This window comes from Pithys albifrons, chromosome 5, assembly GCF_047495875.1.
Source record: "Pithys albifrons albifrons isolate INPA30051 chromosome 5, PitAlb_v1, whole genome shotgun sequence".
Taxonomy (NCBI): domain Eukaryota; kingdom Metazoa; phylum Chordata; class Aves; order Passeriformes; family Thamnophilidae; genus Pithys; species Pithys albifrons.
In genome coordinates, this window is record NC_092462.1 from 50,940,231 (window position 1) to 50,967,980 (window position 27,750).

Below are 27,750 nucleotides of genomic sequence, written 5' to 3' on the forward strand. Positions count from 1 at the left end.
TCACATGGATAAAAATGTTTGCATTTTTTTTTATTTTTACAGGCAAAGTATGCAGGCTGTGTAACTTTTATCTCTGTAACTTGAACATACTATAGACAAAGCAGTGTACATGATTAAAATTACACTTCTGATATTACTGTAAAATATTTTCAGAGGCTTTTTCCTGTTGTCTACTGTGTGACTCATTTTTTTCACTTCCGCTTTTGCTCAAAGATTGAAAAAATCTTTGATCTTAAAACTTTAAAAAATTCTGTGAAAAGACCATATAGGAAAGTACTCAAACTTCTAAATGTATTTCTGAAAGCCCTGGTGCCATGTGATCTATTAAAAAGTAAGTGTATTTGTCTTGACTGATAAAACTAAATTTTGTGTTTGACCTTAAATACACTTGCATAATTATGACTTGTATAAATACTCTAGACTGAAACTCTATCTTCTGAGCAGCATCACTACTACAGCACTGGCCAGTTAGTTTTCTTGGAAAATGAGTTTATCACAAACTTTGCTAAAGGTTTTGGAGTTAAAAAGGTACCTATAAGAAATACGGATGAAATTTCACTTCTAATGTAAAGCTGTTTAAATTGTAGCCATGTATGTTGTCTGTGTTGTTTGTGTAGGCCCATTGCTTACTTTGGCACAGGATTAGGGAAGAGATTTGCACGTAGAGGAAACTTCTTCTTTTTCTGACAATGATTACTTGTAATTGTGCTTGTGTAAAGTGGTTGTTGTTTTCCTTCCTGTCCTATTATGTTTCCCCTGAGCTTAGCTAAGTAGCGGAAAAATCAAAAAGTAAAACAGTCTAAGGCAATATTGGAGAGACAGGCTGAAGATGTATAGGTTGGATGAAATCAGAGAAGTAGTTGCCTATAGTTATAATAATAGCAGTAATAATATGAAACATAATGAAAGATCACAGTGAAAAAAACCCAGCAAGTAATTTTTATAGTTATATCTTTGAGGACGTACTTGAATTTTTTGAGATTTGTACCATGGTTTCAATTTTTTGCAGGCACTGCTTTCACTTTCTTGTCTGGGTATGTAGTGCAAAGTGCATTATTGTTAACAGGACATCTGTGAAAGTTCATACTGCATTCCTGGAGTAGCAGTGAAGGATTCCTACTTTGCTTCTGGTTGTGATTTCATAATTTTTTTTGAACTTCTGTGTCGGTCTAAAATTCTAAATTAAATAGTGATACTTTATGAAGACAGGAGAATTCCTTCTCAATCTTAACCTTTGAATGATTAGATTTTTTGGTGGATGCCAACCATTCAACTTAAGTATTTAGCTTTTATAGCTGGTTTTCTTATTCTGTAATATTTAGCTTTGCTTGGAACTGACTTGTCGGAAGCACTAGAGGTCACCCGTGTTCCACAGCATGAGAAATTTTGGCTCCAAAACAACACCATTTGTATGGGTAGGAGCATGTATCTTCAGAGAAGTATGAATAAACTGTTAAGAGTTTGCAGGTGTTTCAAGTTTTCCCAGAAAAAAATTCAAATTAATTCCTTGCAGCTTTCCAGTACAGGCCAGATTAAGACTCTTCTACAAGTAGCGTACAACAGTGTCAATATTTGGTAGGATAGTCTTTCAGAGAAGTATGTTACAGAAATAAACTTGTAGGAATTCTTGGTAGAGTTCTCATTTATGGTATTCTCTTCTTTAAAGTGACTATAGTTGTGCCTGTGAAAAGAGATACTTATACAACACGCTAATTACACTTTGTTCATAGCAAGGAGGTAGTTGCCAGTCTAACTGGCAGATGAGCATTCTGAAAGCACACTGAAAGTATTATACTGGTAATCCTTAACCGGTTGACAGTTATTTCTAAAATATAGTGCTGATCTCTATGGAGCTAATAGTGTCTTAATAACTTGTGCTGAGTTTAGTTTGGCTCCAGTATATAAGTCTGCACAGATGCCATGACTGCTGCGGTACCTTAAGTTCGAGCAAGTGAAGAGTTATTCTCAGATCGTCTGCTGTTCAAGACCCCCCCTGGCTTTTAGGGAAGGAACTGTGCAGTGTTCTTGTATTCTGTCACCTGGAACTGTAACAAAGAGAAAAACTGTAGCTGTCCCTTGGCAGCAAAAACCAACTCCTAGGGTATGTATCTGCAGGGCAGGGGAAAGCAGGGCACCATGTCAGAGATCCAGAAGCACAGCACGTCTTATGTTTGGTGAAAAAATGAATTAGATTTGAAGTGTTTGATTCCTTGTGTCATTAAGCAGAAGTGATGTCCACTACCAGTGCACAAATTGCACATCGGTCCTTGCATCAGCGTGTCCTTATTAGCAGTGCTACTGAATGAGGTTTTGATTTGAATCTGCTTGTTTTCTTAGAGAAATTAATTGCGTTTTTAACATCAGGATTAACTTAACTGGCAAGTATTGAGTACATACTGTCTATTGATTTAAGAGCTGATTTTCATTTGTATCCCTGGGGAATACCTCAAAACCCTAGCAGAAACTGTGATAGTTACAGTTTAAAGGTTCTTGCCTAAATTTCTGTATTTTTTATTTAGAATGCTAGTGTATTTACCTGACATACCTTGACTATTCTCTCCTGTCTAATCAGTTTTATGAATAATCCATGTTACCTTGGCTGTTGTACTGGGCAGACAGAAGGCCTCCTAGAGCATTTGAGCCCTTATCTCCTCTCTGTCGCTCAAAGAGGTCCAGAATACACTGATCCTGTTTTGTGACTGAAGACTGATACTTCTAAATGTTGAAAAAAGAATGAATGGTTCACAGAGGAGGTACCAAAACCTCTGTAGCAGTGTTTGTTTTCTGTGATTGTCTCATCTTAAACCAAGTCAGATTTTAGAGTAATAGGGGGCTCATCAGCAGCTTCTTCCTAAACTGGCAAATCTCGTGACTGAGGAAAATAATTCTGTCCCTTCAAGATACTTCTGTCCATTTGTAGTCCCATGGGAACTGCATGGGAACAACCAGCTTACAGCCCAAAGGGTTACTCAGCCTCTAGGTGTATAGAGATCACAGCAGTGGATTTGCAGGATTCCATGGCACACAAGGACACCAGAGCTTTATTTTCTACTTTTTTTTATTACAGATTACTACAAATTGCTGTTAATAAAGGACTGTATACACACACACACACTGAGAATGATTTGCACGGGGGTGACTCTTAGAGAGAGAGGCTCCCTGTTAGGTGTAAGTCATTTGTGTGGGGTGGGGCACAGACATAAGGACAGATGCAGGACACCACCACACACAACAGTCAATAGATGCTGCTAATTTCTGTGTTTCACCTGAGGCAGCCAATAGATAATGGTGTGTTCTTTTCTCCAAGACCAATTTTTATTTTTCTAGATCGTCGTCAATTCCTACTTTCGCATAGTGTTTTCTCCCTTTTCCACACAAGAAGTTGTAGTTAGTTTCTTGTTTTGTGCATATTGCTGATATCTCAGGATGTCTTCAATTTCTAGGCTGGTAGGCATTTTCTATTTCAGCAGACATCTTCTGTTCAATATTCTTCCCCTTATAACCAGGTCAACTTTATGGCTGCTCGCATCACTTCTATGATGAAGAAGCAAAACGGGACAATGGTCTTCCACTGGCAGTTATTTGTAGTAGTGCAGTTTTGTGCTTTACTGTAGTTCACCAGGAAAATGAAATAAAACTGTCACTGCAGTGAAAAGGCTCATAAAAATTTAGAAGTCCTTGACAGTAACTCTTAGTCATTAGCTTTATTGCAGTATTACTAAGAAAGTGTATGTCAGTCAAGATTCAACATTTGTGTTCATAGCTAAAGTTCCAGCATGCTGCAGGGAAACATTGTTTTTTCTCTGATACATCTTCAGTAAAATAATAGGCAGCTGTATGCAGGACTTCAAGACTGCAGTCGTCTTGTATTGCAAGACAAGTACAAAACTGCTGAGTTTTTACTTGTCAAGGACAACTATAACGAATTGTTGTTTATACAAATCCTAAATTACTGTAATTCCTCCATGATTTCTGAACTGAACATTCAGCTAGTGTAATGAATTTAAGTATCAGTAGGCTAGATGATCTTGGAGGAATCAGTGTGGATCTGAGACTTGCTTTTATTTTAGACATCTTAACTGCATTTCAGATGATCTTAATTTCTCCACTATTGTTTAACTAGATCTCCAACTGGCCACTGTCTAAAGGGTTTTGGAATTCTGATTATCCATGGGTTTTTTGGATATAAGGTGAAATGGAAAAGGTGTTGCAGTAGTTAATGTCTTTATATGCTCATTTTTGCAATATTCACAGTAACAAAGTAACTTAATGTTGCTGTTCAGGTGTCTTTGCTTGAAGCAAAGTGCAGGCACAAGTGGAATAGGAAAATACTTCCCTGAAGATACTATTCAGTCACTTACTTCACCAGTAATTACAAAATTCTTTCCTCCACCTATGTCTATACATTCCCTTTACAGGATGTTTTCCATGGCAGTCTGAACTTCAGGAGCCATTCATACAATAATGCTCTTTGATGATGTATAAATGGGATCTAGTTCCAACAGGCACCAAAATTGTAAAAGGACCATTTATTTCCATCACAGTTATGTATTTTACTGTGAACTGTTGTGTGAAGAACATTTTATCCCCTCAATAGTTTTTGTAGATTTATTCATAAAGTTGAAGTCTGAAAGAAATCCATATTTTAACAGGACATGATCTTGAATCTAAAGAATGCTTGTTGGTGAACCTCAAGGGGAAGGCAAAAAGCAGACATTGACAGTCTTCTCCATGCTTTCCTCCAACTTCTACCTCAGTTATAAGAACAAAAAGAAAAAAAATACTTGGATCTTATTAACAACTGAGAGCCAGAGAATAGTTAATATTAGTCGAGCCCCTTTCCGGTTCTTAGCATATTGAAAACTTTTCATAATAAATGAAACTCTGGGATGATACTGATAGGATTGCAGTACAGTACAGTGTACGAGACTCTGGCTGGCTGGGAAGGAAGGAAAAACGGAAACAGTCCGTCGTGCACTACGTCTTTATGATATTGGTAACAAGTTCTTTGTGCTTTAAGATGCTTTTTTGTGATCAGGAAACAGTACTTAGATGAAGGTAAAAATTCTCAAATTTATTTTTATGGAAAAAAAATTCACAGAAGTATGCACAGAAAATAGTATTCACTTTAATTATTAGACAGTACAACTATTTTTCCATCCCAGGCACCTGAGAATATAATACAGAATAAATTGGTATGACTTGTTATCCTTTGTCAAATATATTGATATTATTAGGGAAAATATTGTTAAATGTTTATATTTACAAACCACCTTATATAGAGCATTTATTTCTCTTTCAGCACGAGGAAAAGAATGTCAGTGATAGTTCGCACACCATCAGGAAAGTTAAGACTCTACTGCAAAGGAGCAGTAAGTTTTGATCTGTTTTCACTGTAACAAAGAATATGTGCTACCAATACAAATACAAAAGCAAAAAGTCATTATAACTGCAGTCAAAACTTGAAAATGTGGAGGAAGGACTGTTGATGCCTCTTCCAGTTTACATCATTTTGCTATATAGCTGTTTATTGTGATGAGCTAGTTAAGTCTTTTTTTACTAGCTGCCTATTAAAGTGTGACAAACTTGTTCATCCTATTCTTTGTACTGGACTAATACCTTTATGCTTCCTATTAATTACTTCCTTCTATACTCACAAGAAAATGGATGAATCTGTAGATGAATGTGTTAGTTACTTGCTGGAGCAGCTGAGAATGGATTACTAAGTAGAAATAGTAATCTAGCATAACTGACTAGATGGGAATTTTAACCTACCATTGACATTGTGCCAGAAGTAAATTTTTTCCAAAAGCAGGACTATGGAAAGGTACCCTAATCACAATGCATATGGGAATGTCAGAGTTGCTCATTAGTTCTTCTTCTGTAAGTCAAGTTTGAGGGGAAGGGAGATGAAATCCTGTTCCCAAATGAGTTTAAAAAGGAAGTTGGTTGAATAAAAATGCCCATTCGATATTATCTTAGGTGAAAAGAAGAAACTGTTGTTAATATTCTGTATACTAAGTTGGCTACAAAAGACTGAGAATGGCAATTGCAAAGCCCTAATTTTATTTTGTGGGCTTGATATTAAAAGTGAAAGACAACATTTTGGCACTTTTCAAACTAATGGGAAATAACAGCAAAAAAAGTGGAAGAGAAAAACTGCATTGTAGCAGAGTTTGTAAATTTAGAAAATATGAGGACTGGAATGCCCTTTTTTAGCTTCTGAAACAAGATTAGGACTATTAATTTTTAATGTTTAAATAATACAGTGCTGTATGTTTTTCTACCATTTTCTTACATGATTTTTATTGTTTACACAAAAAATTGTATTAAATTGTTCTGTGTTAATTTTATTTGCTTTGTAGGATACTGTAATTTATGACCGTCTTGCTGAAAGTTCAAAATACAAAGAAATCACCTTAAAACATCTAGAGCAGTTTGCTACAGAAGGTGGGTGATATTATTCAATATAAAAATAAATAGGAAATTCAGTTACTGCTCAACTTTAACTGTTTTATTCAGTTTTACATTGCTGTCGTGTTTTACTCATGTTAAGTTTGAAAATTACATTTTAGTAATGCCTCCTTAAAAAGATCTTCTTCCTGAGAAGTTTTAGTAATAACTTCATGCTTAAAAAAACCAAAAAAATAACCCAATGTACCCCCAGAGTACACAGTGGAGTCTTTTAACTAAATATGTTTTTCCAAAGAGCAAACATGTTGCACAGTGTTTCTGTGAAGATCTCATTTCCCATGATGGCTTTTACGTCCCACACACAGTGAATGCTGTAGAGATGGCACAGAGGAAGAAGTAGCCAAAGATGCTTGGAAATGATTAGTGTAGTGCTTCTAAGGTAGCTTTATGCTGCACTGTCACCAGTCCCAGTAAGGGAATTGCCAGCATTCCATTATGGTGTGTTGTGATATCTCTGCTGTTTTAATAATCACTTCTACAAAACAGTTGCCAAAGGAGGGGAACCCCCCTGTGGGGGTTTGTGAAATAGGAATAGTAAGTAAAATTTGAGAGACTATGCAATTAAGATGATTGATACAGACAGCCAGTTAATTAATTATAGTGGATTCCACAGTACAGATATGAGCAGAAAAGCAGACTATGAAGGTTTCTGCATTCATGTAGGTTCTTCTAGCACAATTCCTAGATCTTCCATGACATCCCCTTTTCAGGTACCTTAGTAAAGGATTATAGTGTTTTACTGTGCAGCATCATAGTGTTTTAATTTATCCATAAGTTGGTATAGAGTAGCTGGAAACAGAATTATAATAGTTACAGAAATCTGAACTGCAGTGTTTTTAACTCTTCGTTTCTTTAATACAATGTTACTGGAGCATTAAAATTATCCTTAATGTGTCTTAAGAAGTAAGCTTACACTGGAAAGCAAACTTTATTAAAATACTTTCCTACTAAAATACAGTCCTTATCTTTTGTTAAATGGTATCTGGCTAAATACTCCTATATCATGAAAGATCATTTTCCTCTCATATGTATGACTTCTATGCATTTTGTCTTTTGATTTACAGTGGAATTTATTTTTGGTTAGTGTAGTCAGCAGCTTCAGCCTCTTGGTTCTATCAGTAACAGTAGAAGCAAGTCACAGATCTGTTCCTTTTGTTAGTTTTTCATATCAAGATCTCTGCAGGAAACATTGGTTAGTCTTAAATAATCTCAAAGTAATAAAGTTATAATAAATGATACAATAAACTTGAAAGCAGAACTAAAACCAAACAAATTTGACTGATGGTACAACCCAAGCCTCAGAGACACGCTGGAACTAAATGTGTGCTTAACCTGAATTGGTCAGGGAAAAGTTATGTAGGTGTCAAGTTAGTTTGGGTCATAAGGCTATATATTAGGTTACAGAAGAGACAAAATTAGATCAATATCTGCTGTCCTGTGTGAATTGATGCAAAATTTCAATCCAGTTCTTAATTACTCTTCTCATTAAATCAGTGGTACAACTGCTTAGCAGTCTGGTTGGACCAAATAAATGAACATAAAAAGTGAAAAATTCCACCCATCTTTAGAACCTCGTATTAGTGTTAAGTTTGCTGAAGTACTTTTTGTATCCTCCTTTTCAACAGAAGAGGGAATTGCTAACTTTTCAAAAGCATAAAATTCAACTTTCTAAAAAAGTACAAGTTTCTGGAGTCCATTAAAAATTGGTATTTATTTTTGCATCAGATTTAAATTGGAGCCAATGAAGTTGCAAAGTTTCTCATGAGTATTCTTTCATGTGGTAGTACAGTATGTCCTTGGCATTTGCTGCATGCTCTTGGTATGTTGTTCAAAAATGAAGTGGTTAGCATGGCTGGCATTTATATGTAAGCATTTATTAAGCTTGAGTGTTAATGCCCACTTGGATAGACAAAGTGTGTAGTTTTCCTGTTGTTCCAGTCTGTTAAGAAGCAGATTTAGTGATACTTTGTTTTCCACTTTTTGTTTGAAAAATTCTTTTAAATCAAAATGAAAAGAGTCTTTATTAAAAGTAGAAAAAATAATCAGGCTCTCATTTGAAAAGAGAAAGCAAATGTCTTGAAAAAATTGCTTGCTGACATTCCATACACTTGGATTTCTTTTCTTTATTTTATCATCTGCAGAAAATATGTTGAAAGAATTGTGGAAATAGTATCCCTCTTAGTCAGACATAGATTCCTTTCCTCCCCTTCACCTACATTCATTACTTTGGATCTTGTTACCATATCCTTATTACACAGAGTAAAAAGAATTAGTTGAGTTGTCAGCCTTAATTTTATTCTCTTAAGTCTAGATGGTGAGATGCTGTCTTCCTAATGCTGTTTAGTTGTCAGGGTACTAGGATTACAAATGATTTTCATCCTGAAGATGCTAAATTACATCTAAGACACATGTATTATTTTATGCCCAACCTCTTGATCATTTCAAAATCGCCTCTTGTGCTGAGCTGTGCACAATAGAAACCTGTGAACAAATAAAGATTGCATTTAGCCATCCCTTGTTACGGTGTTGTATGTCTCCTAGAGCAGAGTGGGAAAAAGACCAAGGGGTAACTACATTAGTCCTGCCTGCCGCCCTTCTAAATCTACCAGCATGCACGCTGTGTCTTTATGAGAGATCATTTGGCTAGAGCAATGCTCTTTTCACTATATCAAGAATTATTGCAACTTCATGCTCTAGAAATCTGACAATATGTGAAAATAAATCATTAGAACATTCACACCTAGCTACTTCAACTGAATGTAAATGAGTGTTGTCAAAAAATAGATATTTCTTTAAATCATACAGTCACAAATTCTTGCTGCAGTGCTTAAATCAGATTTGACTGAAGGAAAAAATCATTTAGTAGTAATCAACTCACAGATTGTAAAGTAAAATCTCCAAATAGTGCCTGTACACAGAGATTTTATTTTAAAAATTTGTAAAACTGATCAAATGTGGTAAATTTCAAACTTCAACTGAGAATTTCCTAAGGGTATTGAGGAAGGGTGAAGAGTGTAGTTGTTACAGTATTATAATAAATTGTAACTTTGTTGCTTTCCAGCGTAGCAGCATTTCAGTTTATACAATTTTTTCTCAGAAATAAAATTCAATCTTATAATGTTCATAAAAATCTTCAGAAAGTATTGTGATCACTTCGTTACGGTTTAAACTAAGTTGAATCTTATGTATACTTTTATAATTTTTTCCTCTGAAGGACATCTGCGTGTACTATATTCAGCTATTTTGAACCGTTACTCTGTTGAATAAATTTCTATTTATAGAACAGTTTTACCTTACATACATTTTAAAAGTTCCCCAAGATTCGCAGCAGTAAGCTGAAAATCAGGCATAAGCATTCAGCATAAATGCAGTTACTCATTGCAGTCATATCAAGGAAGGGACTAACAAATACTGAATTATATTTATTATCTGCTTTCTCTTTAGGCTTAAGAACTCTGTGTTTTGCCGTGGCTGAGATTTCAGAAAGTGATTATCAAGAGTGGTTAGATGTCTATCACCGTGCTTCTACAGCTATACAAAACAGAACACTCAAACTTGAGGAGAGCTATGAACTAATTGAAAAAGTATGTGTAGCTTGCATAGCTCTTTAGGGTTTGGTTTATTTGAGGGGGAAGATGGAGGGTGGGCAGAGGGATGAGCAGAAGTGTGGGGTTTTAATTATTGTTCTTCCTTTCTATACCATGAAAAGTGAATCATTAGTGAGGAATAATGCTTAGACAGGAAAAGGTATCTAACCAGGTACTGACAGTTGTGTCGTGTATTCCTTGCAGTTTTGATAATCAAAATGAAGAAAAATTGATTTGTCAAAGTTTTTGCCCAAGTATTTATCTTGCTAGAAAGTGTCAGCTTTGAGTTGAACTACTGGGAAGCTTTTTTTCAGAGTTGCTCTATTATTTAAAAAAGTGTAATAACAGACAAATACCATGTGTTTCATTACTTAATGAACTTGGAACCATGGAGTAGTCAAGATTGGAAGGAACTTTAGGTGGTCGTCTAGACACAAATCCCTGCTCAAAGCAGGGCTCATTTTGCTTGCCCAACATTTTGGTGAAGTTTGAGTATCTACAAGGAGGGAGTTTTCCCAGCTGCAGCAAGTAACTTTTTGGATGCTCAACTAGTCTTTTTCCCTTTTTCTGCATTAAATTTTTTTTTGCTGCGGAATGTAACTGTTGCCTCATGCTCTTTTGCCATGCTCCATGCATCTTGGAGGAAGATGGCTGCTCTGCAAGCCCTCTTCAGTTAGCAGAAGGCAGCCATGTTGTATTTTTTTCCCCATGTAATACTCATCCTGTTTCTTCAAGCACTCTTAATATAGTATTCTAGTGGTCCTTAGTGCTCTAGGCCCTAAGCTTTTTTTGTCTCTCTCTTTGACTTGCTGCACTTTATCAATCTGTCTTGTATTGATGGCCTGCAAAGGGAGGTGATATACAGATCCAGCATCACAGGAGCAGAGCCTTGAGTTCCCCTTAAGTTCCTGGAGCCAAGTCAGTGATTAAGACTTCACTGCCTCAACCAAACAGGCTCCCATGACTCTTAAATTTGTAAGAAAAAGGAGTGCAAGAGAGCAATAGTGTTTGAAGTTTTGATACTTAAATTTTGAGGGGACTATTTTTGCTTTTTTTCCTTGGAGAGTATAAGAGAGATTACATCAATGAAGCTACTTAAAATTCAGAGCCTCAGGAACTTGCAGTGTTTAATCCATGAGAAAAGAGTGAGAGTATCTAGCTTCAGTCACTTGTGGGACTTCAGTTTACATAAATGACTAGTTTATCTAGACACATAAGACAGTCTTAAAACTATATAATGTTTTAATGCCACAGCAACCCTGCTACCATTAAAAATTTTTGTATCAGCTGCACAAGTACTTTCTCGGTATGAAGTACACAGGCTATGCTGCAACCAGGATTGCACAGTAGTAGGTTTATAATGGTGTCATTAGCAAAGCCTAGCATGATGAGTTTTAAAGGTATAGAAATGTGAAATAAAAATGGCTGTATTCACAAAAACTGTATAGATTTGCTCCACAGGAGGTTAAAACCAAGCATAATCAGCACTATAGTTTTAAGATTGAGTTGACAGGTGCTTTTTGGTTTTTTCAAAATGAGGATAAATCATTACAAGACAGAAGGCATAATAAGAGCACTGCTGAAGCCTTAAATCAGAGAGGTGGTTTTCAGGAAAACGTAGCTGTTGCTGAACAAGCTACTGAGCTTGTGAATTAGTTGAAGTTTGAGTGGTGACACTGTGCATTCTGTCAAGCCACATCAATATCTAAGTTAAAGCTCATAGGAATGAACTGGAAGTTCTTATTTGTTGATACCAAATCTGATTAGTGAGTTTAGACAGCATTAACCTTGTTGTAAATATGGGAAGTTAAATAAAATAAATTGAAGATGAAAACTGAATTTAAACAAAATACCCCTGCATGTATGGAATATTATATGTTGACAGAACCTTCAGCTGCTTGGAGCAACAGCAATTGAAGATAAACTACAAGACAAAGTGCCTGAAACCATAGAGACACTCATGAAAGCAGACATCAAAATTTGGATACTTACTGGAGACAAACAAGAGACTGCCATTAACATTGGTATTATATTTGCATTTATTTGATGGCATTGTTACAGGTTTAGAAATAAGAGAAGTTGAGGGAGTAAAATTTCTTTCAGAATGGGAAGTTATCTTCTAAAACTAATACTATTATATGGCATTACAGAATTTGAGTGTTAACTTATTTTTTAATCACTGGTATGGGGAGATTAGGGAGTGGTGGATTCTGCCTCTTAAAATAGTAAAAGCTAGGAAAAGGCATGTTAGAGAGGAGGCAAAGAAGTAGGCATTTGTACTTCATTATAGCATATGAAATTAGTTAAAAAGAGTACACTGTTTGGTTTTTGACAGTGAGAAACAATAATATTTAGAAAATACAAGTATTCTTAGTTTCCGTTCTCTGTTTCTCCTTCTTTCCAAGAAAGGTAGTGAGGACTACCTTAACTAAAGCAAAACAATATAGATGGTGCATTAAGATATTATAAATTTTACCATTAATTGAAGGTTTCCTTTTATTCTTTCTTTTATTATTACAAAAGACGGGGGGAAAAAGACTAATTTCAACAATGTTAAAGTTGTATTTTTAACTAGTAATACGCTAAAGTTGCTTTTAAGATTTAATATTCTTTGCATGTGATTAACTCAGCGCGTTAGCAGTAGCCTGGATGGATACATGCCCAAAATAAAGCCATACTTTAGTCATACAGATGCTTCTTATTTCTGTTGTTCTTTCAAGTCTTAAAGAACTTTCTGTATGTCATGATTTTTTTTACCATTGATTTCAGCTGGGGAAATCTTGTATTTAATTTTGTATGTAGTTCTCTTAGAGGAAAAAATGCCTTTTTATATCAGAACAGATGTTAAAAAACCAATTTTTTAACAGGTCACTCCTGTAAACTTCTGAGAAAGAACATGGGACTAATTGTTATAAATGAAGGCTCTCTTGATGTAAGTAAAATCTGCAGAGTTCTCAGTTAATGAAACATTATTTTACTACTTAAAACATCCAGACATCATGGTGGAGGTTTCCTGAAAAATAGCGTAGAGCATCCAATTACCTGATCAAAAGTAGACAATTCTGCCAAAACTGTAGTTTGAGAGGGTGTTGTTTGTGTTTGGTTTGGGGAGTTGCTTTTTTGTTCTTTTTAATAATCTTCTCAGTTAATTTTAATATTCCATGTTTGGAAGACTGTATAGTCTTGTGACAAAATATTACTGAATAACTGGGAGCAGTATACATCTTCCAAAATCACAGCATAGCTACTGCACAAATGAACTTCAGAACGATGGGCAGACAAATTCCATGTGGTAGATTTCATCCATGCAGGCACAAAGTCAGGAGCTTCACAGGCTTCTAGTAGCATCTACCAATAATGTATTCTAAGTTCCTTTCTAATGCTGTTTCTTACAGAGTACTTGTTATCTGGCAAAAATTGTTACTGTATGATTAAACAGCTGAAGCTGTGCTCAGATGTTGAAGTACAAGGGTTAGAACTGCCAACTTGCACTTGCACATTTCCATACAGTGCTTCATAGAGAAGGCGAAAAATCCCATGAGGGGAAAGAACTTAAATACTTTCACCCCTCTGCAAGGGAGACTTAAATGAACTCTAGATGTCGAAGAATTTCCTCATTGACAAAGCTCACTGTCCAGAAGGCTTCAGGAGTAAATCCTAAAATGAAGTTTATGTTACTTTATATTGTGGTCAGGTTGCTCAAGACTTAAGGAGAGAAAGTGAAAAGAAAATTTGAGAATCAGCAACAGTGCTTTAACTGAAAGGTTCCATGGTAGCATGTAAGAGTAGACTAAACATGAATTAAAATACTTACTATTTTTTTTAAAATAAGTAGTTTTTAATTTTTTTTCCTGTTTAGAGTAATACATTTCCAACATTAGTTAGTATGAATTTAATCGTGATTACTGTATTTCAACTTATATATTTTTGCTGATAAAATTGAAAATTAAATCCCAAACACAGGACAGATAGAAGCAGTTGATTAATGTCTGGAACCTGTTGTTGATACAGTAAGCAACTTTTTACACAAATAGCCTATGATATTACTGAAGAGAGGTGATTTTTCTTTTCTTAATTAGTTCATTGGATAGCTTTTGAAAGATTGTGATCATTGTTGAAAAAACAGGGAAGGTTTTTTGATTAAATCCTTAACTTTGTTTTTGATTTTTTCACTACCCAACAAATCTCTGAGTAAAAATTAACCAATACACTTGAGACCTTCTGTCCAATATATAGGTTATTTACACAGATTACTGCATTTCAGAACTCCTGCAATAATTCCTTGATTTGAAGTGCAAAAGATTTAACTACTTTTTATACTTCTTCGTATGTAATGAGACAAAGGGAGGTACTTCAATTTAACTACTAAAAGGAGTCCAATAACAACTCGTTAAACAAGCCTTACACATTAACCACTTCTAGTGTGATGATTCAGAAGTTCAATGAATATCTATTAAGCAATGTATTTTTAAAATTAATTTATATAAATATAGTTTAAGAATAAAAGATAGTAGCTGATATGATAACTGCACCATAAGCCCTAATTCAAACTGGAGTATCTAGATTGTGACGTCATTGATAGATCCTTTCCCTATATGTCCAAAGTACATTCAGAATGCATGGGGATGCAAATATCTTATGGCAACTGAATTTGTATATGCAGACTTGGTCACTTGCAAATCTGGTTTTGGTGATAGCATGTATCATGTTTTTTTTCAGCAGCAGGTAAATGTAGCTTGAGGGCAATGGGCAATTAAAAAAATAAGAATAAACTAGCTCTGTGCAAATATTTTAACAAGAGACTCCAGTTATGAAGTTTTCTGTCTCATTTGATGGTGTGCATTTCAGTTAGACCTATGTATGTCTTGTGTCTTGTCCTGTGCTTTCTGGTGTGGTTGGAGTCATGTATCAGTCTCTACTTCTAGTGTGACTGGCTGAGTCAAAAATTACCTTTGAAGTTCTGATGGAGATATGGATTTGCTCTCAGGAAATGGAGTGAGGGATGGACTGCTGTGGCTGTAGAACATTGAGTGATTGCAGCTGCAAGCGTGGATGCAATTTCTCTTTCCTTTGTGCATGTCAGCAACAGTTGACAAGAGGCTGTAATACTTGGTTGGAATATTGTCTGTTAAGGAATTCATATAGAATGAAACTTTAGCTTTTGAGTAGCATAGGTTCACCTCTTGTTCTGTGACTCTGTACACCCTTGAGGGCTGCTGCACAACCCAGTTCCCTCAGCACAGGAGGAACTGAGTAGCCATGAAACCTTGAAGAAAATAATTGTGGTGTAGTGGGACCTATGTATTTAGGATCTTGGAGAAGACTTGCTCTGTGGCAGTCCTCTCCTCCTTGGGTCTGTAAAGTATAGCCTCTTGGCCATATGAAGATGTTGATGGTTTCATAGGAGTTAGGAAGGTTAGCTTTTCTTGGTCTGCGTACTCTTCGGAAAAACAGTGGAACAGTATACTGAGAACAGTGGCAGTAAGTAGATGCTTCTTGCCATTGCTGTTAAAATAATAGTATATGTCCCTTGCATACCAGGGGCTTCTCCTAAAAAGCAACTACCTCAACTGTAATGCATTTACGGACAGGCAGAGTCCCTTGTCCCTAAGGCGTGTAAAAACAGTTAATGAAACAAATGCCTCCTCAATTTGGTCATTGTTATGACATTAGCAAGCAAGACAAAGGAAGTTAGAGTAAGAAAATATATTTGTCCAGACTGTATCCCAGCTCTGTGAACTGAATTTGCCAAAAATATGCTGAAATAAAAAATCTTTTTTATATGAATCAACACCCCTATTTATGCCCAACAGCGTTGGCTAGTATAGAACCGAAAGTATTCAGCTATCTCAGGTTTTTACATCATTATTTGTTTCGAGGCTCTACTCCTATGAATGTCTGCTTAGCTTCACAAGCAAAATTTAGAATTTTGTTAATAAATTCTTATAGTGGTTTAAAAGAGCATTGAATTTTATTTGCCTTCATAGTCACCTAATGGGCTGCTAAATGTCAGTATAGCACTGTTAATCACAGACAGAAGCCATAACATAACCTCATTCTTTTAATTGTGAACTTAAATTGAAACTAGAAAATAATTTGATTGCTATTCAATGTCATTGACAAATATTTCATGGAAATGGTGTCAAGTGAATAAGGGATGTTTTTATGCTGCTTTTAATTTGAGACATGCAATTTCGTCATATGGAGTAAGCCCACAAAGGAATTTTAAATTTGAAGTTAATTTGGCTACTTCTGTAAGGGATATCAAAAAGCACTTCTATAAATACATTAATAACAAAAGGAAGGGCAAGGAAAACCTCCATTTTTTGCTGGACTTCAGAGGGAACATAGTTCATCTGGATGAGAAGGCTGAGGTTCTTAACATCTACTTTCCCTGTTTTCAACAACAAGACAGGTGGGCCCTCAGGGCAACTGGCCTTTGGAGTGACAGACAATGACAGGAAGCTGAATAACCCTCCTAAATTCCATGAGGATACAGTTAGTGACTTACTGAAACACTTGGATCCTCAGAAGTCTATGGGACCAGATGGGATCCACCCCAGAGTGTTGAGCGAGCTGGCAGAAGAGCTTGCCAAGCCACTCTCCGTTGTCTACAACAATACAAAATATGTTCCTGTATATAACATGTACTTGATGTTATAATCATTAAATTATATTAAAATATTTATTTATTGCAATAGAATTAACCGTGATAATGCATGTACTTATGAATTATCTGTGTTTCCTTTTTTCTAAACATTTAGGGCCATTTTATAGTGAATAGAAATTGTTTCTTCAGGTATCTGCATATGTGTGTATCATCTTTTGCATGGGTATATAGAAAACATTTAATAATGTCTTTTGGCAAATATTTATGCAACTATTGTTTCCATTTAAAGATCATTAGAAGTTCCACCATAGCTTATACACTTTTTTGTTTGGGCAGGAGGGGAACAAGTGCAAGAGCAATCCTGCACACCATCTCTATTGCGGTTTCTAATAGTACAGCTGTTGCAAATATTCTTTTTGTTTTAATCTATTTGATAGCACAATCAATCAAAAGGCAATTTCCTCAAAAACCAAAATGCCAGTGTTTCTGATTACACCGAAAAAAACGTTGGATATAAGAATAGTTGGAATTAAAAATAATGGACACAAGTTTTTTTGTGTGTAATAGGGAACACGAGAGACACTTAGCCATCATTGCAGTACTCTTGGTGATGCTTTAAGGAAGGAAAATGATTTTGCTCTCATCATTGATGGTAAATCTCTGAAGTATGCTTTGACATTTGGAGTAAGACAGTATTTCCTGGATTTGGCTTTGTCATGTAAAGCTGTTATTTGTTGCAGGTAAGGTTTACATTATTCTCTCTCTACATTGTTTTTATATATAAATAAAATTAAGAACCTGAAGTTATGAAATATAATCAACTCAAGCAAAATATCTCTGTAGAACAGTCTGGAATGGAGTGTACCTCTCAAAGTATTTCGGTTTGCATATTTCCAGGAAAATAATTTGTAACCCATCAAGGGTAGTCTGATCAACGTTGAGACACTAATCTTGACTGAATTAATACTGCAGTTACCTGCTGATTTAGCACATATGGAATATTTTGTAGATCTTTCTCCACAGCCTACTTTTCTGTAAGCTGTGGATTACACTGTTTGAGACGTGCACAGAAATGTTAAAAGTACTACCTAAAGCTGATGGAAACACCTTTTTTAATCATTATTATGCCTGGTTGTTATGGAGTTCCTTTATACAATGAAACCTTTCATCCTTTCCTGTAAACATCAACTATTGTAGCTTCCATTGTTCCATCAGACTAAATCAGATTCATCTGAAAAATCTGTACAAAATGAAGCTGGTTTTTTCTTCCTCCATATAAAGACAATAAACATCTGAACCTCTCCTTCATTCTAAAATTACAAATTACATCACTTTCTTTTAAGTTTTCACACTTTATTCACTTGTTCCGAAGCATTTATTAACAACGGATCTTCTGTTGGTAAGATCCATTGGTAACACAGATGAGGCTGACAAATACTCAGTAGCCATTTCTCTTAAAAAAAAATCTATGTAATTCCAAGCACATGTTTGGCCTAAAGACTTCGACTAACTGAATTCCAGAGTAATATGTTCAAGAATGTTAAGTGAATTATTCTGTAGGAAAAAATGTACAGAGTGAGCAAAATGAACAATATTTTTACTGATTTCACTGTGAACTTGAGGCAATGAGAGTGCCATCTTCCAGTTGCCCCTGTAACATTGTCTGAAATGGAAATAAGTCATTGATCCTGTAAAGTTAGAAAGATGAAAAGGAAGCACTCAGGTCAGAAATCTTTTGTAGAAGCTGGCTGTAGCAAGTCTTGGTACAGTTCTCAGCGGCAGTGTTCAAATAAAACGTAGCAAAAGATCATAGAAATTTTTTTTCATATACTTGGACCACAGAATTTTTCACAAGGTCTCTTGCCCAGAAGCTTTCATCCCACGTTTCCCACAAGGCTGTAGTCATCCCAAGTAGCTTTTGCAGAAGTCCGAAGCTTCTGATGTGCTGGCCACTGAATAATGTAATGACACAGCTACCTTGAGTGTGAGGGCTGCGTTATTTTTCATTCCTTTGGTTTTTGCTTTTGAAAAGTCACACAATTTTATGCAACCATTTTCTCTGATTCATTTCATTTGAAGCTTAAGAGTTTTACTTAACTGGCACAGTGTGGGATTGGGGTGGGGTTTTTTCAGCTGGTTAAACAACACTCAAGGGGGAACCCTGAGAAGGTGTCCTTTGGCAAATGGGGAGGAGAACTAGAACAGCTACAAGAATGTTATGGGAACCCAGTACTAGTTAGAGTATCATACGTGAGCAAAGACAAGCCTAGGTACCGTGTATTCAGTTTCCCTTCATAACACAGTCTCAGTGTTAAGCACAATGGTTTAAGAAAGAGACGAAACCACTTAGCGTACCCCTATGCTGGAAACTCAGTAATCTGTCTGATGTTGAGGTCTAATCTAGTTCTTGAAAGATAATTTTTTTACTTCCTATAGCTTTATGTAAAATGAAAAATACTGACATTTGCTGGAGAAAAATGAAAAATATACTCTTTTTTTCTTTTCCAAATGAGCTATAGATCTTATATTATTCCTTCATATTCTTTCTGTGACACTGAAATTGAATTAAGTATCAGTCTGTTCCATACTAAAAAGAGTACCTTGGTGCTATGAACGGAAGTCATGAAATGGTGCATTGAAAGTATGACACATAATGAAATTGTGTGATTATGATGCATGCATAAGACCTCATATCTACAAAAAATGAGTTTTTAGAAAAGATAGTGCACTTTAATTTCAGAGCTGCACATCTCTGTCTTATCAGGAAGACAGATCATGATCTTTCAATTTCTGTTTAAAATATGATGTTTATAACAGTCCTCTTCAACAAACTTGTTGACTTCATCAACATGGAATTCCCTTCCAGCTTTTCAGTTAGTTTTTCAGAAGTGTTGTATCTTTTAACTAGTAAGAATAGTGATTGTTACTGTAATTTATTGATTTAGACAAAACTTACTTCTTCATGAATGTTATATGAATAAATGTGTGTATCAGGACATAAGAAGCATGTCCAGAAATCCTTGGTTTTCTCCTACATTTCTAAGCTATGTTTCAGAATAATCATGTTCAACCTTCGATGACTAACAGACAGCCTTTATTTTAATAGGGAAAGGCTTTCCTTCAATTGAAATTTAATGTTGGTTTGGTGAGATTTACATTTCTAAAAGACATAATCTTCAAAATGTTTCAAATATTGTTTCTACTTTTACCCTTATTAATTAGCTTTTTGCAAATCTTTTTAACTTGGATTTGTTAGTAAAGAAAATGAGTAATAGCAGTACGATGTCAGAGATTTGGGTTTTTTCTGAACTTTTTCTCCACTCTGCTGCATTTACTTTTTCAATGAACACAATAAGATTAGACACAAGCTTCAGCTGTCAATTCTAGGAAAAAAAATATTTCCATTTTTAAAGTTTATAGCTTGTCTGTCATGCTATCTCTGTTTGTTTTATTAGTTTTAAATTGTTTCTTAATTGCATTCTTACTCATACAGAATGGAAGGTAGGTGATATGGCCATTAGCTTCAGAAAGCCTGTAATTGCTTGTTGGTTGTGCTATTGGTAGATGTGGTACAATTTACAGATAACTAGACAAAGTGATGGCCAAGCATTGTTATTAGTATCTATGTGCTTCATAGAGAGAACATAATTGGTGCTTCAGTGTTCTAAAACTGTAAAAACTTATCATTGAATGTGGGGAATTGAATCTCTCTCCTCATTTATTTGAAAAGAGATGGCAGATTTGTTCTAGTCCCCATGGTTTCTTTAAGGGGGAATAGGAAAAAGATGAGGAAATTTGTGTGAACAGTGGGAAAAGAAAACTTCCTCTTGTGTTAAGCATCAAAATTCTGGTCCAAATTGAGAGCAGTGCATTGTAACCTGTAATGTCAGTCTGTCCAGTGTCAAGATAGGCAAATTATTCAGCCTTAGCTGTAATGCCAGAGATCCCCGGATAGGCAGAAACATTTTATTATGCCATGTACTGAAAAATAATTTGACTAATGTATATAGTTGAAGAAAAATTGTGTTCCCACAAGGCGGCATATTTTTATTATTACACTCAGTAGCACTGGTTTTGTGTTCTTGAAAATCAATCAGTATAAATAAGGCAGTATTTTTTTGCCACATACATCTACTGGATTTGATCTATAATTCTTCAAACTAGAAAAAAAACTTGCACATCAGGAATCTCATTAATAATATAACAGTATAACAGTATAATTTTCTCAAGTATCATGAGTTCTTCCAGTATTATTCATGCACTTAGGAGAATGCTGCCTTTGGACCCGCAATTGGCAGGAGCAATCTCAGCATTGCATAGATACCACAACAAAGCAGATTTTTTGGTGTCTGGTGAAAACATTTTGTTTTGTTACTGAGCTTGTGAGTACCATACAGCAGTATTGGTTCAAGTGAGAGCTGTAGTCATGACCTCCCTAGGCCGTGTTGCCTGGCAGTGTTTCAGTAAGCAGCAATTATATAGAATTGCTCTTTTGTGATTTTCCTTTGCAAATTTGTTCCCCAAAACCTATATTAATTTCTTGTATATTTCTGCAGGTTTATTTCCTTTGATTGACCTGGAAGAGTTAAATTAAGGTTATGAGCATCCCTGCATAAAAGCATTGACCCTGAAATTTTGTCACTACTGGGGAAATCTTTCACTACCCAAACTGCCAAGTTCCAGTGCTGTGGTACCAGGAGGTTTATTGCCTTGTGTGAGCCTATAGAAGACTTGTAGAAAATTATAAATACATGCTTTTACCTAAGTTTTTGGTATTAGTATATAGCCATCTCCGCACTGGAGTCATGTTTTCGTACCAGATTGCTCTCTTTGTAGGAAGCAGCAAATAGCAGTGATTTGGGAGACAGACTCACAGAGCTTTTTCTATTTCATCTTGTTTCTGTTTGTACCATGAAACAAGAGCAGTAGGATTTGATCCTCAACTCCAGTGCCAAGATTCACAAGAGTGGATTGCCACACTGCTTGAGGTTTACTTCTTGTCTTCCCCACCCTGTGAATCACAGCAGTCCTAGCACATAATTTCTGTATATTGTTTTCAGTTATGATGTCTCAAATACTACAAGCACTGAATTTCAGCGTACTAAAGGATGAGCTTTAAAAGTAGAATTTTTGCAGTACAAAATGGAAGGTACATGTGGGACACATATGATGGCAGATATGGGCAAAACTGATACAGTTTCATCAACAGAGCTGTCATCCCTGGAATAATTTGTCCCCTCACTTGTGAACAGGCATTCTCTTAATGACAGCTAATTGAAACAGTCCTGAAAAGAACAAGGGAGAAGTTACCGGCAGATAAACTAAGTAGACGATTAAGATTCGATATTCAAAGTTACTTTCTCTAATTTATTGATGTAGGCTGTGTTAAGATAGTGACAGTCCACTCTGTGTTTGCTTTGACATCTGTTTCTTTAATCTTATTTGTATATAAAATACATATTTAAACAGAGAGTAAAATAAAAAGCATAACAAAAAATATGCTAAAATCTGCAGTTGTTGTAAGTGAATACTGGCAGTGGCAGCATTTGGGGTTCCTTCCATTACTCTGTTTTGGGGATTCATTGCTGTTTGACCTTTGTTTCTTCAGTCCTGTTAACATCTTGCTTCAACAAGTCTAAGTTTTCTATGAATTTTTCTGGGAACATGCTTTCAGCATATAACCTGAAAGGCAATAACCAGACCATGTCACTGACCAGGATGTTAATTGGCCTATTTTTATTACCTTTTCACTGAATATAGAAGATGTTTTGAATGTACATTCATTTGAAAGTCTTGTATTCAACCTGTTCCTTTGTATTATCCCTTAGGGTATCACCACTTCAAAAATCTGAAGTTGTAGAAATGGTTAAAAAACAAGTTAAGGTAGTAACTCTAGCGATTGGTGATGGAGCAAATGATGTTAGTATGATACAAACAGCACACGTTGGTGTTGGGATTAGTGGGAATGAAGGTCTACAGGCTGCTAATTCTTCAGACTATTCAATTGCTCAGGTAAGTCATTACATTGCAAAATACTACCTTAAAGTTTTTTAATATTAGATTAATATTGGTGTATTTGTGTTTTGATTGTATGTTTGTTCATTTTTCATGTTTTTTGCAGTTCAAGTATTTGAAGAACTTGCTGTTGGTTCATGGAGCCTGGAATTATAACAGAGTGGCTAAATGCATCTTGTATTGTTTCTACAAGAATATAGTCCTTTATATTATCGAGGTAATTTTACATTACATTAAATGTTATTTCTTGAAAGTAAGAATTTTATTTTTTTGAGCTTTTGATTATTATATGTGATTTTAAAGAAGCATTTTAACTGTCAATAAACTTAGTAGTACTGAATCTTGCTTTTGAGTGAACTGATTAATGATTTTTTTACATTAAAATATTGTCTAAAAATGCATATTAAATACCAAATGTTTTGTTGCTAAATATTGCTAGTTTATTAAAATTCTGTACTTGTAACATCATTACTGTAATTAAGTAATACTGTTAAAAGTTATTTTAAATATATCAAGAGATGTATGTTCTTAATCTCTTTGAGCTGGTGTCAGTAACTCTCCAGTTGACAATCTGAAGCCCTTTTTGAGGTCACTATTAAACTTGTGGGCTGTTGTTGTTCAGAACAGTGCCTAGGGTTTTTGGGACTATTACACTATTGCTGATGGGGTAACCGTGCCTCCTTAGGCTCTAGTTCTTGAACAGAGATATTTTCCTGAAAGTAGCTGAGCTGTATTTTTCACCTGGCATTTTAAGGATGCTGAAATCTTGTGAAAAATGCAGTACTGTGAAAGGGGACTGTGTTGTATTAAGTGTATGTTTATTGGTAGGTATGGTTAAAACAGCATCTATAGCTATAGTTTTCATTATCTTCATGACCACATGGCAACCTTAAAATTTTGAATAGATTTTTTAAATTATTTTTAAATTTCCTCCTGCCTCTCCCTTACTTTTCTTTCAGCAACTGCTTGCTTTCTTATAACCAAATATGTATCTAGTAATTATGTTTATAACTGATTCAAACTTTATATTCAGAATGATACTTTGGGTTAAAAATTTTTTTTTTGCAAAGTTTGATTGCAAAATAAGTCTCACAGGTTGGTCTTACGTATTTTTTTTATAAACAGGGTTAACAGATATTCTTAAAACTCTCATAGTTTTTTTTAATATAATTTCAAATTAGTATCTTAAATTTGCACAGTAAATATTTGGTTTTACTGAAAGAAAATGTCTTATTTCTGTTAGACCTGGTGTAAACATTAGACTGATATTTCCAGTTTTTATGACCTTACACTGTTGTAATATTTGAAAATACTTTAGTCATCTTTTTATGTGCACATGTTGTAGCCAAAAGAGTGCATTTTTCTTATCATATTTTTACATTTTAAAAATTTACCTCTTTTTTCTCCTTATTGTGTTATTAATGCAAATAGATTTCAATCTAAGTGGCACCAAGTTTGTAGCCTGTTTAGAAAAACATAAAGCAGGAAGCTATAGATGAAGGAAATTCACTAAAGATCCTTTTTTTTTTGCTTTAGAAGTGAGGGCAGACTTTAGATCCTGTATTTCAAAAGCTGAGTATCTACTTACTCAATCAGACTTCCAGAAGTCCTGATTAGCAGTAGTTCTAGAAGTATTTGAAAAAACCAATATTAATGTGTATTTTCTGCTTATAGAAAACATACAAAGGCAGTCTTTAAAACACTAACTTATTTTTCTTAGTTTTCTGCAAATACTTTGTACATTTATAACTTAAATCAGGTATAAGTATCCCGTTGTTTGTATTCTTTGACAGAGAAAGTCAGATGTGAGGTAGAGAAATCATAGTCTGAAAATACAAAAGGCTAGAACAGGTAGTCTCTGCCTTATGAGCAGATAGGGCAAAGAGATCATTCTGATCTGGGTTATTACCCTTGATATATAAAACATAGAAGCATTTTGCCATATACACCTTCTCTGGAAGACAGGACAACTTCTACTTGAGTTCCTGTATATCCAGCGTTTGTCAGATCAGAAAACGTTGAGATGTTAATAGCTCATGTCAATACTGTGAGTGAATGGGCAGAAATTCATCACTGAATGTCTCCAGAAAGGACAACTGCCAGTCTTGCGTCTCTCTTTTCAGTTTTTTTGTACAGATCAGGCGTGGGAGCAGAGAGCTCAATGAGTATTTGTAAGCTGCTGCTTAATATGCAGAAATGCTACATCAGGAAAATGTCTGTGAGGCTTTTGTGGCCACGCCTCCTCTGCCTTGGAGTTTAGAAAATAGTACTTTGAAAGGCATGTCTGGAAGTTGCTTTAAACAAGTTTCCTTTTATTAGCTGACAGTAACTAAAAATACCCACCTTTGCTTAATAGGTGCGTATTATGTATTTAAATGTTGGCTCAGTACTAATAAAGCAAGTAACATAAAATACTCTGTTTAATCTAAAATAAAGCCTTTATTCTAGGCATTCCTGAGCTGATATGAAATTTGTGTCATTGATTTCTTTGTTCAGAAAATGATAAAGGTCTACAGTAATACCCAGACACAGTGATTATTGACATTTCAACTCCTATTTATGAGAAACTAGAAGTGGTCTATAATAATTTTTTTCTATTCTGGGCATTGATGTGATAGCTGTTTAAATATGGCACTCATCTTTTGTGTGGGACTAGTCCCGGTGACTTTAGAGGCAATATTCTGAAGTATCAGTCTAAATTACAAATGAAAACTGAAAAAGCCTATGCAGAGTCTCATACTTATTTTGAAGAGACTGTCATTACTTTATAATGATGGTTGGGACTAACATTGATCTAGTGGTTAAGAACATCTTTGTGGATTGGTTTTGGTTTTATAATTACCATTACTGCATATACTCTTTTAAACTACTCACACAAAAAGTTATGCAAATCATCCTTCGACATCAGAGGAACAAAATTTTGCTATTCCTACTTTTCATTCTGCTACTTAGTAATAACATAAAATAACTGGTTTGTATTAAATAAAAAATGTTTACAATTTTAAAAAAATAATAATAATTTTGAAGACCTGCATAGGTCACTCATGTTTCAAATGAAAGAGTAACAGACAGATACAAACAGAAGAAACAGATGTGTGGAGTTTCGTATTTAAAGTTCAGTCACAGGTCTTTAAACTTGGCTGTTTGTAGCAATTTAAGTAAGGTACGAGGTAAACAGTTCAATTAATACAAAGTAATTAGAGCCGCAATGGCACTTTTTTGTTCCATAAACTTTGGATGGTGGGAGGGATTTACTTTCCCCCCCCAAGCTCTTTTCATCCCACTGCTGAGTTACACACTTTTTGCTGCTCATGTCTGTAACTGGAATTTACCGTTTTGTTCTTGATTTCCTTTGCCTGACATATCAGATGAATGTGTGTGGCAATACTGAGACCCGTATCATGCATAAACCCAAACATGAGCAGGCTTTCTGTGCATACTCACACTGCTTCTGAGCTGCAAGAGTTCAGGTGCTGTTGTTCAATATGCCATGGCTGGCTTGATGAATGCAAACTGCACCAAGTTCAGTTTGAGACATGGACAGCAGAAAGTGATGATGCTCATGCCCACATTTATACATTATTATATAGTTTGAAAACTTAGGACTACAAGGATAGGATCTGTGTTGAGGCTCATCTCCTTTTAGGTGGGCAGGGAACTTATCTCTTTCCTTTTCAATGGAAATTTTGTAGTCTTTCAATTATAGAATGAATTTTCAGTAGCTGTTCACTTATGTGGTCTAAAATACTTTTTAAGTGTACCAATCACCTGTCCTGTATAGGGGTGCTGGATTAGTAATTTAGGATGATACAGTAGGACCTACAGCCTAAGAGAGAAGTGTTTGAGTCTGTTCCTAAATTATCATGTACAACATCCTAAAAAGTTACTTTGCAGGTACAGCTGCCTTCATTGCCTTTCATAATTAGCATACAACACATTTATCCATGGAAAAATCACCCACTGTGAAGCAAGTGTTTCTTGTCATTCTTACTATTAATAATGTCATAAACTCCATATTAGTTTTTTTATATATGATTAAGAATGTGATTTTCTAGTGTCCGGGGTTCAGCAGTTAGGGCAAATAGGTGGCTTACTTTCTTCCCATCTTACAGTTCAAGATAAGGGCTGTATTTATCCTGTCTTTTTTCTTGCCCCAATAGATGTTGTAATTATTTTTGAGTCATGGATGTTCTTAATGTGAACATTCAAATACTATCTTGTACACAATAGAAAATTAATGTTTCTGCTTAAATATTAAACATGCTTTGTCTCTTAATGTGGTGTATCTGGCATTCCACTAAGTAGTAATGTTTCTACTAGAGGATGCTGGTCTTAGCCACATTAAAAGATTTTTTTCTTCACAGACTTTTTTGATACTCAGTTCAGAACCTAGAGGTTGTATCTAGACCTCTGACCAGGATACATTCCAATCCCTTATGACACTATTCTGAACTAAAATGCCTATAACTTGCTTGCTTTCTTTGGAAGAAAGTAAATGCTAAGATTTCAGCAAGTTAATATTAAGCCTTAAAGGATTTCTTTGCAATTCTACAGTAAAAGTGTTTTCAGTGTAAATACATTAAAAATTTTAACTTTAGTTCTTTACAAAATAAGGTGAAAGCAACAGGGATTTTAAGGAGTTAAATGATGCATAGTTTTTCTGAAGAGGCTTGTTAGCAACTTGATACATGCCATTTCATTGTAAAGTAAAATTTTATCTTAAATACTTGCATTTCTTAAAAAATAAACTCCAAAACATTTTCAAGTATTGCTTAGCATCAGTTACCTGTGTAAGAGCAGTCACCATTTGCAGTAGATTCAGTATATGTATTTAGGCCTTTCATTTAAAATTAAAGTTTTAGAACATTTTGCCTTCTAGATAACTCACAATAAAAAGTTAATGTTCTTCCCATATACTCCTTGGTTCTGAAGGGTCAAGTATATGTCTGCTCGCGGTCTTCTATTTTCTTTCCAAAGAGTAATGCTTTTGTTAAACTCTTCCTGAAATTACCAGCAATGAGATGTATGCTTATTTATGCCCAGCTACTGAGTCACATATTTGCT

At 35.1% G+C, this 27,750-nt stretch overlaps 1 protein-coding gene across 7 annotated transcripts in view; it reads left to right on the forward strand.

Annotated features, from left to right (window-relative positions):
* The window catches only part of ATP8A1 (ATPase phospholipid transporting 8A1), a 116,005-nt gene that overhangs the window by 50,095 nt on the left and 38,160 nt on the right, over positions 1–27,750 (forward strand). For all 7 annotated transcript variants that reach the window (XM_071556565.1, XM_071556561.1, XM_071556560.1 and 4 more), the window contains 8 exons: positions 5,303–5,372; positions 6,366–6,450; positions 9,919–10,058; positions 11,947–12,085; positions 12,929–12,993; positions 17,239–17,411; positions 22,500–22,683; positions 22,793–22,903. In XM_071556565.1, the coding sequence (XP_071412666.1) occupies positions 5,303–5,372; positions 6,366–6,450; positions 9,919–10,058; positions 11,947–12,085; positions 12,929–12,993; positions 17,239–17,411; positions 22,500–22,683; positions 22,793–22,903 (967 nt within the window). The remainder of the gene's footprint in view (positions 1–5,302; positions 5,373–6,365; positions 6,451–9,918; positions 10,059–11,946; positions 12,086–12,928; positions 12,994–17,238; positions 17,412–22,499; positions 22,684–22,792; positions 22,904–27,750) is intronic.